This window comes from Chaetodon auriga, chromosome 5 (assembly GCF_051107435.1).
Source record: "Chaetodon auriga isolate fChaAug3 chromosome 5, fChaAug3.hap1, whole genome shotgun sequence".
Lineage (NCBI taxonomy): Eukaryota > Metazoa > Chordata > Actinopteri > Chaetodontiformes > Chaetodontidae > Chaetodon > Chaetodon auriga.
The window spans coordinates 14527219-14538544 of NC_135078.1; the positions used below are offsets into that span (position 1 = coordinate 14527219).

Genomic DNA, 11326 nt, shown 5'->3' on the forward strand with positions numbered 1-11326 from the left:
TACTGTATAAACAACAATAATAAATAATAAAGTGTAACCTAGTTTCAATGCTTCCTGTGCAGCCGGCGACCGTGATGCCTGTAAATTGGACTGAATTCAAATAAGGGCGCATATTTCAGCGACAGCTCATAACAACAATAACTAATAACGGCGAGAAAGCACGAGAAGGTGAGGACTCCAGATGGTCCCTGAACCTGAGGTGTTCTTCAATTTAAATCCACAAAAGGTCAAGTAAGATCTGCCTGGCAGCCGGGGGGAGAAACAGAGTGTGAATAATTAGTGTCTGTGTTGCCATGGCGACAAAGTGCACCGTATAGTGTCCAACAGAGGGAGGGGATCGCTACACGGGAGAAGACTTCCCACAGATTTGTGAGCCGTCCCTGTGGAGTGAGCAGAAAGAATATCTCAGCTGTGCACAACTCCAAAACAGCATGTAGCACTTAAGCGTGGTATCAGTGGCCTCTTAGGAATCCCGTACGCATCGCCTCAGTTTGAGCTCTGGTCTTTTCTCCTACAAGCCCCTGAATGGTCCAACTGTGTCTGGCCGCCCTTTCACCATCAAAACACATGTCCAAACTTCCATTTCTGCCCCACATATCTTTGAGGAGAATGAACATCGTGGACATGCTTTAAAAGACTCTCGCAGACTTTTGCTTTGATACGAGGATAAAACGGGAGCATCTGTGCAAACTGAAAGCCGCAATCCTTTCGACTTTGACTGTATAATTTTGGATACTGGACATGATATGCTGCGGAGATCTACTTTGAGCTTTTGTTTGGCCTAATTTAGGAGTTCTCAGGTTTAGAGAAACCACTCCAGTGGCGTCTTAAATTACACATCAAAAGCAGCAGGAAGAGAAATTATGAACAGCACTGGAAGCAAACAGCTCACAGATTGTGGCGATAAACATTATCATGATTTATTTGAAAAAGATGAGAGAAAAGAGAACACATTACCTCTAATCATCAAATAATCATTGAATAATTTTGTTTAATTGGCAAAATTGGTAAAATACTCTCTTTTACGAAACTGTGTGCACGTTGCAGTCTGTCAAACACTGACACACACTGCACATCATATTCACATACAGACAAGAAGTAAGAATAAAATCTTATAGAATATAGAATATAATAATCCAATATAAATATATATAATGTATATCATATTTCTGCTTGATTTCAAGAAGACAAAATGAACACTCCAGCACTGATGCACCTGAAATTCACAACAAACCAGCCAACTAAAGACTCATCAATCTCATTTTGCCTATAAAAACAAACTCACCTCTGACCTGCACCCCAATTCGGAAGTAAACGTTGCAGTTAGTGAGATATCTCTCCACCAGGATGTAGTACCATTGTTCCCAGGCAGGTACGAGGGTGTCTAATTCACAAGGGTTCCACTCCCTGCAGTCGAGGGCACTTGAGTTATGCACCGGCGGCGCTCGTGCTCTTATCTTCAGCACCACGGGACAACTCTCGCTACTCTTGTTCTTGGTGCTGCAGTTTACCAGCTGAACCTTCACCTTTGATATATAATTGGGGATGAACACTCTGCACAAGCACACAAACACGGACAAAAACACACACAGAGACACGTTTTAGGCGATAATAATGCCAACCGAGGCCATATGCTATGTCATACAGACAATTGTTTAACAGTACTGTATGCAAAATGTATTGTAGTTAATGGCAAAAAAAACCTTCTTAAACAGAAAGGTTTGCCTCTGCTGTTACATTGTTAAAGCAGGTAAACCTTTGCTAATGTAGCTTCACTGAATTTAATGGTCTGCTGTTCATTTTCCTTGTCCTTTAATAACAATACATGTATACATACATACATACATAAAGAGTAAAACGACATCCAACAGCTTCTGTTAAATGTAAATATTGAATATATCTAAATAATAAATTAAGGCTTTAATACCTTTCATATATTTTTGCCTGTGCAAACCTCACATAATCTTGAATCTCCTTCCTTAAAGCACAATCTAAAGATGGTGAAAAAAAAAATGCACCACAAACCTTGAAATAAAAAGCATTCTGCTCTGCTTACAGAAGTGAGGTGACTTTTAGAGAAGGGGAAGTTAATAAAGGAGCTCAGACTATAAGCACACTCTTGGAAATTGCATCTTTTTGAGATGAAAACGCAAAATAACTTATAGAGGAGAGTCCAGGTATAATCAGAACCTAAGAGGCAGATGAGGAGGTGGACCAAGGAGGTCGATTGTGCAACAGAAAAGCGTATTTCTCTCTTAGATCATCCATGATTAAGGGCGTAATTTCAAAGCCAAGCCATCCTGACTTTTGGTTAGAAGGCTTACTTATAAAGTGCAGATCTGTTATGGACAGGGATCATCTGGTCGATGAAGTATCCAGGATAAAGCACCGAAATCCCAATTAGCCTCTGGACAATGAGCTGAGGTTGGAACAGATACTGGCATTCTTCAGACAGACCCTGCAGAGATAACACAGCGGTGGTTTAGGTGGTATTTAGTGGATAACTCACCAATGTTTCTTAAAAGCCGGTAAGAAGGAGATTAGATATCATTCAGGCTGGCTGAAAAAGCCTAATGGACTGTGTGCATAAAGCCTGTCACCCTCTTGGATTAATATCACTCCGTCCTCCCTCTGCCTGCCACACAGCGTAACATGCACCCACTATTTCACTCGTGTTGTTCTGAACCATTAATGCTTGATGTGCATTACTCTGTGAGATGAGCCGAGCAGACAGAATGACTTAGAGCCGGGAGACGGCGCATTGTTTCTACACATGATCTGCTGTGAAATTTGTTTTAAAAAGGGCCGGGGGCCTTTTGCACCTGATTCAAAAGGACAGGTGTGAATGCCAAATGAGGTCCTTAATTTCTGTCATCCAGTCACAAACCCCGCCTGCTCGAGCCACAATTACTGTGGCATGTGGTATTAGTCCGGGAGCTGCCGAGGTGACCCTTTGATTTATTACAGCCTGTCAGTCGGACCTGCACATGTGTCTTGTAGAGCAAGTTATGTTTTAATTAAGGCTCAACCAACATGGGTTTTTCAAGCCCAATGTTTCGAAGTGCAGACGGTTTTTGATGCTGTTCAATATTTTTAAATTTGACCATTTTCATGCCAAAGAGCATATAGACATTAATCTATTTTCCCTAGAATTCCAGTCTTGGCAGGATATTGAAGCCTCTGAAAATCAATTTAGGCCATAGAGCACTAAAACTCCCCATTGAAAGCCTGACTAATTGCATTATTTTAGCTCCTTCAGTCAGAATGACCCACTGAGAAAATTTCATTTTAGGGGAAACTCTGGGGTATACACTGAGTTTCCAGTTTATTAGGTACACCTGAACAATCTAATGCAATCCATGGCAATAGTGCTGCAATTAACGCATCCTTTTAGAGCGCATTTTCAGCTTTATTGAACCCTATGCTCACTTTTGAGTCTGCAGTTAGTGGTGGTGTTGTCTTGAATGGCAGTACATTGAGCATGTTTCTTATATTTTGAATGCTCCCATTTACACACATCAGTGGAACAGGAAGGAACATCTCTCAATATAATCTTAAGGCTCACACAGGAAGGATCTTGCAGGAATAATATGCTAGCATTAGATTGTAAATGTTTAGTTAATTAGCTAAGTTAATGTGTTTGGATGAATATTTAATCGAACTTACTAAACAAACAATGTGTGCAAAAAGATATTTAATTGCAGCTTTTAAAGGATGTTTTTATGGATTTTTGAATTGATAGCTCCATTGTACTGACAGTAGACAACGCCGACTGGCCAATATCCAGCATTTAATAAAAGGCTAATATATACTGGCAAACCACTATGTCAAACCCTCATTAAAATGATCATCATAAAACAGTAAGATCTTTTTAAATAATGGGTAAGTGAGAGAAATGAGAGTACTCCAGAAGTGCGATTGATTATTTTAAGAGTTGGTCTTTTTTCACTGAATTCTCACATACAGCCTAAAACTAAATAAGGTCAGCATTACACCCTACCCCCCACTTTGATGAAGTCGCCTAGGTACAGAGAATCACAAATCTCCAATTTTGCTGTGTAAAGAGAAGCATTTAGTGTATACTAATTGCAATAGGGAGATACAGTTTAGCACTACTTCTTTGTTTTTGGTTGCTAAATCCTTAAACCCTGACTGAGATTGTTATAATGCAGTGTGCACCTCCTCTGTTCTGCTTGCATTGCTTCCACCCGCGTTTCCTCTCTGAACTGAAAACATCACATCTTGGTTGCTAGAAAATTGCCTCAGAAAGCAGAATCTGGAAAAGGTCCGTTATTTCCATCTATACAGTGTGTCATTGCAGGTGAGCCACATTTTAGCCACAGCGGCTTCTATTCCCAGTGCCCCCAGAGCAAACCAGGTCTTTTGTTGCAATGTTGATAGCAACTTTTGATGATATTTTTGATTGTTGTGCATTCCAGGTACACCTTCTCTAGCCAGTGGAAACCACAAAAGAAGCACAACTGATCACCATGCCAGTGACAAACAAATTGCTTGAAATGGAAATCAGCAGGTGTTTATGTGGCCAAATGGGAGAACACAAGGAGATGAAGAAAAAGTCTCTGACACTGTTCTGCCTCTTTAAGCTGTGCAGCACAAGATGGAATACTAATCCTAACGAAGGCTTATATCATTTTCATTTGATTTATTTTCCACCATGAAGGGGAATTAAGTAACCATGAGGAAAATATTTTAGATGTAGATCTCATTTAAGTTCTGTTACATAACACTTCTGTTTTGCCAGTCTCCATTAGTGAGAGATGTATAACAAAACAGAGATTCAAGCTTTTCATTAGACAAACAAAGGAGTAACCAGTGTTAGCACCAACTGTCTTATATTAGAAGGCACAGATGAAACTATCATGTTTATTGTGATAAATGTTCAGGCTCACCTTGACTGAGATCTTGCCTTCATCCTTGGGTAAATGTGCAGCGAGGAACCAGTCTCCAGGGAGCGGACTGGTCACGTTGAATGCTCCCGTTGTACGATTTGGAAGAGTCCAGGTAAGAGTCACAGCAAAGGATCCTGGGACGACTGTGTCCCGAGGGAAGCGGGTGTACAGGGGGTTGATTACTGGCGGAGCCCCAGACCTGAAGTACCTATTAATCACAAAGCCGGAATTCAATCCCTGTTAGGCCCAATATTTTCACAAACAGGAGACGCATCTGCCAAATCTAAAATGCATCCATAGGAACAGCTGACAGCATGAGCACAGATGGCACCTTCTATTTAAAATATGAGATATTCAAATCCAAAACATTAGTAATCACATCCAGCCCCACATATCTGAATGTGAAAACCATGTCCACATTCATCACAACATCACAGGGACACAGGAGAGTCACCTGAGATACCGGCTCTCATGACAAGCACTGCTTAACAATATGATAAAAATAGACAGGAAAAATTAAAAGCTAAATGCAGCTAATGCCTGAGCAGCAGTTCCTCCATATGTCGAGGGTGCCAGTAATAGCTGACACTGCTCAGATTTAACCAGCTGCTATAACCTTTTTCCCCAAAGGTAAAATGCCGATTATCTATTTGTACCCTACAGATGGAGCAGACTTCAACTTTAACAAAAGAGAGACTTTAAGTTAATACAAGCAACTTGACAGAAAGAGAAAGATCTCGTGACAAACTCATTTTCTTACACGGTCACGTTGCGGTTTGGGCAGCTGTCTCCAAACGTGCCCCCTTGCTCCTTGAAGGTGATGAGGTTCCATACGGCCATCATGGTGTCGTCAGGCACATTGAAGTGGAACAGTTCCACACTCGCAAAGGAGTTGAAAGCATTCAGCTTACGAGGCGTGCGGGTGAAGTATTCAGTCACAAAAAGGCAATCTGTAAAGAAGAGAAGCAGAGGAGAGCGGCCCTGAATATTGGTGATCAATCGAAGGAATACCAGGAAAATGAAAGTGCAACATTTGATCATCAAGATCGAGAGTCCACAGCCATACTAGCCGCTGTCAGTGGCTGGTATTAGTATAGTATTGTCAGGTATAGTGTGTACTATGTTCACCATCTTAGCTTAGCTTGTTAGCATGCTAACATGTTCACACTGCCAACATGTTATTGTTCTGCAGGTCTAATGTGTGGTGTAGTGTGTTAGCATGCTAATGTTTATTTCCACTACACACAGTGCAGCTGCAATTTTGCAGGCATTTGGTCATAAAGCGAAGCATTGGACAGACTGAATTTTTGACATCAAAAAAAAAAAGTGTAAAAAGTCATCCATGTCAACAGGAGTCATCCTCTGGGAACTATGGCTGTCTGCATCCCATTTAGTGCCAATCAATTGTCTAGATGTTGAGATATTTCACATGATAAGCAAAAACTTTGACTTACGCTATTGATGCCAAAAGATAAAAAGTAATGGGATGACCAAAGTCAGTCAAATTCATCTGCTGAGGAACATTCATATCTGTACAAATTTCCTGGCAACCACCAACAGCTGTCAAGAAATTTCAGTGTGGAAAAAAAGTGCTCGACCAACAGACAGACTGACATTGTCATCCCTAGCCATGTTGCTAGCGTGGCTATCACTGAGTTGGTGATTAAGAACACTTATAGAAACTGACACAGGAACAAACATCTTCCAATCTGTCAGCACTATTATTCCTGTAAACAGAACAGACGCACAAGCAGCTTCTCTGTCTTAAGTCCATAATGACAAGCTTCTCCTTGAACCTGGCAAACCGTTTGAAGAGAGCTAGATCATCTAAATATGTGATCACAGACTCCTTTTAAAGCAGCTGAGGGAGATGTATGTATGCAGGCTCACTCACGTCCTGCATAATGTCAAATCCTTGGATTACATCCACCGACGGCTCTGCATATAAAAGCTGCAGAACAAGTGACAGGTGTAATCTCGCATATTACCTACATGAGCCCGGCTGGCATTGAGCACACCCAGCGGGTGGGCAAAATCTGAGGGAAATTGTATTTGCTATACTAGAACATATTGCATCTACTAAGATAAATGTTATCATGAATATAAACATATGAAGATAAGAAACAAGGCAGCGATATTTCATGGAAACAACATGGAGACACTTTGATGTTTCACTGGAGGAGAGTTTTCCATTTGTAACATACTCCCTTTGTGTTTGTGCATATAAACCATCTGTACTCGGAATACCTGTGGCGATGTCTTTCACTGTTTTCTTTCTTTTGAGGGGCAATTTATCTAACCTGCAATTTGTAGAAAAACGGCAAAGAAAAAATCTCACAATACCGCACGGGGCACGCAATGAAAAGCCTGTGCCGCTAAAATAGCACGAGCCCAGTTCATTTAAGAGTTGTAGCGAGACACTAAGTCACCTGACTGTACCCACGCTGTCAATTGCTACTGCGTGTTTTGTTAATGCTTCTGCTTTCTGCCTTGATGATGACACGGAGCGAAGAAAAGAAGTGACCCTCTACAGTGACAAGGTGCCGAGCCACGGATGCACAAAGGGAAAGGTTTCGTGAATGTGCAGTGTGTTCTAATGTGTGTTCAGAAAAAGAGAAAAATGGCTCTGCTCAGCTCCTCTCCCCCACACTATTACCAGTCCTGAAAGCTCACACTGGCTCTCACCTATGGAAGCAACCTTGAATACTAAAGGCGCAGAATAAGGAGGCAGAAACTCAGAAGAACGAAGTAACCTCGCTGTCAAGGGCTGAAGCCTAATCCCATACAAAGCTCCCAGCCTTAATTTCACTCTCATCCCAGCCTTTCTCTGGTCTGCTATCTGCATTATATGTGAGCCTTCTTTACATTGAAGGTCTTCTTTGCACTTTCATTACATGCATACCTATGACTGTTCATGTGTCACAGACTGAAGTGCTATAACTCAGCAGGTGGAGTGTGGCATTAACACTGCCGGAGTCTGCTATAAGCTCCCTATATGTTCTGCTTAGAAAGACACAGACAGGGTTTCTTCCAGCTACAGATCACAAACCAGTTAAAGCGAATGACAGACTGTAACCAGTTGATTACTTGTTGGTTGGACAGATGTTTGAAAGTCACCAGTATTTCCGCATCTGGATAAACGCCTGGTTACAGATGGCGATGACACTATTCAAAGGAAGTCTTTAAATTAGGATGATCTGCTCATCGCCACATTCTGCATCACCTCAATTATAACAAAGTCGCCTTTATTACATCAAAAATGAGCTTCTCTAAATGAGGGACTAAGAAAATCAAACTCCATGTTTATTTTATTTTATTGGTAGTTTTACGTCTTCAGCATAAAAAAAAATTAATTACTTAAGTATTTCAGAAAGGGAAAATCGCTTTGCGACTGAGCTGCTGAACATATGCACCCTGTGTGGTTTGTAAGTCGACATAGCTGCGTATTAACAGGTCAAAAACAAAAACAAAAAAGTAAGCGATGGTCTAAATAGCTACGTTTTGGTATGTCGAAATTCCTGTGACAATGGCCACTGCACCAAAATGCAGTTCTTGCAATTAAGTGCAATCCATTCATCACACAGTGTGCAGTAGCCTATTTTTGTTATTTTTAGCCATCACTTATTCTCCTGCACACCTGTCGATACACGTGTGCAGAAAACACTATTCTTTCACTTGTTACTGGTGCGAAAGATCGTGAATGATCAATATTCTGAAACAGATGCTTTATTGGTGACTGTCACAACCTTGTGTTAGCCAGATTTACATGTTAATGTTTTGTAATGTTTAAAATACACACGGATACAGTTACCCCATATTAAGAAGACAAGCTAAATTTCAAACATATCGGCATCTGAGGCTGCTGTGAGAAATTAAATGCATGACTGAAACCCACATGCCAAGCTATTATTAGAAAATCTGAATAATAAACTTGCATATTTTCAAACCCCCTCTATGTGGAGAAAAGGTTCTGCACAGGAAATAAAAAGCAGTGCGGGTCTCAGTGACGAACCGGCAGCCACACACTGTGACTGCACTTAATGCGAAGGTGTAAACATGCCAAATATCTAAATACACTTGTTTGTTTGCCAGCTAAATGAAGACATTTCATTTGAAGATAAAGGCTACAGAATGCTTAAAGGCTTTCTCACAGCACAGCTCTGAATTCAGTAATCTTTTCAATGAGCGCCTCCCAACCACTGTTTTACTCTGTTAGAGGCTTAATACAGACATAATCCTGCTTTTTGCCATCTCAACTAGAGATTTATCCTTGAATGCTGAGCTGGATAGTCTTTAAACTTCTTTATTTTTTGGAACAGCGTAGGTAAAGGCGGCTTTTACAAAATGCCTCCTCGACTAACATGATCTTGTAGGATTCAAGAATCATAAAAAACTGACGCAAAAGAAGAAGTGTCTGTAATAACAATGACTAAAAGGCAGAATCTGACACTCTGTTCTGCTTCATGTTGTTCTCACCCACCAACAGGAAGAAACACAAAGGAATGAAAATTACAAGACCGTCCTCTTCCAACCTCAAAGACGTCAATATCAGACCTGTCACATGTGAAATACTCACAAGATCAATACAAAACTGAACAATGTATCTACCCACAGCGGACAAACGGCCCATCCAGACAATAACCCTTCAGAGAACATCAATTTGTTTTTTTATTTCTAAGAAAGGCACTGAATTCTGCATTCTCCTATGAATAAGACTCAATTCACAAATATCACTTTGATCCTCCTCACTGTGGTGTACACACAAATAATATTAAAAAAAAAATAACCCAGACAGCCAGGCAAAAGAAGGGAGAGGAGGAAATTGATCTGACTGACCGACTGAAAATCCAAGCATTTATCTAAACTGGCGGAGCAAAACAGCAACAAGTCCATCAGGGGACTGCAACATCCTCAGACAGACCTCTAACGTCTCCGGTGACCACAGCCAGTACAGCGTGTGCTGTAGGTATGGATTCATTGTTGTCCCACAAATGAGCTCTGAGGTTTTCATTTCACGCCTCTGTCTTGAAGCAGCAGAGACAGTCTTAGGGGGTGGACACCAAAAACAGGAGAAAAACACATTTCACGTCTGGAGATTTTTTTGTTAATGAAATAAATATACAGAAATAAAAACGTGATGCACTTCTGGGTCACATTTTAGGGTAGAAAGGGGCAGAAATAAAGAGATTTAAAAGGTTTAACTTCACCATAGCCACATCAGCCAACAATTAAATCTCTTCTTGCGCAATTAGGCTGAATTAAAAACAGGACAGATTTAACTCAAACATTACTGCACGGCGAATCTGCTCATATTTTGCATCACGCCAACTTGTCTTTGCCGTCTGTAAACAGAGCAAAACAACGACAAACAAACACACAAACAACCAGAAGATAACACCAGCGAGAGCGTCCAGCCTGATGTGCTTCCTTGTGGCCACAGTCAGCCCTCACATCGTAGCGCACAACCTATAGGAGCATCTGTCAGTGTGTTGTGTGCCATTATTAGCAGCGACCGTCCCCATGCGTCACCTCACTGAAGCCAGGATGTGTTCGCCAAAACGGGCTTCGACGGTGACTAAAAGCAGCAGCTGTGGATGTTCGGAAGGCTGAATTCAGCCCAGAGAGGGGCTCCGATGCTGCTGCTGCTGCTGCTGCTGCTCTCAGGGAGGGTTTCAGCACCCCCGACAAAAGGAACAGCTCCTAGTGAATCAAAGCAACACACACTGAACGGAAAGCACTCACCTCCAAGAGCGCAGAGAGAGGTGTAAACAAGCAAGAGGAGCCTCGGAGGGCTACATCCTGAGCCCGGGCGCTCCAGCTGCCACATCGTTAAAAGCAGAATATCTAGTGGAGGGCTACAGCCCGGGTGCAGTTCTCAGTCGCTGTGCTGGTCTACATTTTTTCAGATTTTTGCCAACGACCAGCTGTTTGTGCATGACGTAATTCAGACGACGACGGGACAGCGCCTCCCCTTTGGCTTTGATTTGACAACCTCAATATGCCGACTTGTTTTCATTGGACCTCCGGCCCTGTCAGTCCGGGGACGGTGCAGACGTAGATTGCACCACAAGGCTCGTCACTTCGGCGTCCGGGCCACCACACACCACGCAGGGCCGGCCGAGGAGCGCAGGGGCTGCAGCTGCCCCCCGGAGGCTCCTCACTCCAGGAACCGGGAGAGAAAGTTCAGGGGCGCTGGAGGACACAGCAGCTGACCTCACGTGCTCCTGAGCCGCCCTCTGAACTCACATGTGTCCTGAGAAACAGGAGTGTTTATCTTGTTGAGTTTGCAGCCTTCTTCTGCATTGCAGTGTGTCTCATTTGCAACAAAACACATGTGCTCCCATCTATAAATAAGTTGGACTCATTCAGCGTTGTCTCTGTGTTTGTCATTAGGTTTACCCTAAAACACATGCAAC

At 42.1% G+C, this 11326-nt stretch overlaps 1 protein-coding gene across 1 annotated transcript in view; it reads right to left on the reverse strand.

Annotated features, from left to right (window-relative positions):
* The window catches only part of tmem8b (transmembrane protein 8B), a 34169-nt gene extending 23306 nt beyond the window's left edge, over positions 1–10863 (reverse strand). Inside the window, exons 1-5 of the mRNA XM_076730937.1 lie at positions 10653–10863; positions 5671–5860; positions 4911–5118; positions 2325–2458; positions 1286–1554 (exon numbers count right to left, since the gene is read on the reverse strand). Coding sequence (XP_076587052.1) covers positions 1286–1554; positions 2325–2458; positions 4911–5118; positions 5671–5860; positions 10653–10737 — 886 coding nt within the window. The 5' untranslated portion in view covers positions 10738–10863. The remainder of the gene's footprint in view (positions 1–1285; positions 1555–2324; positions 2459–4910; positions 5119–5670; positions 5861–10652) is intronic.
* Between the last annotated feature and the right edge of the window lie 463 nt (positions 10864–11326).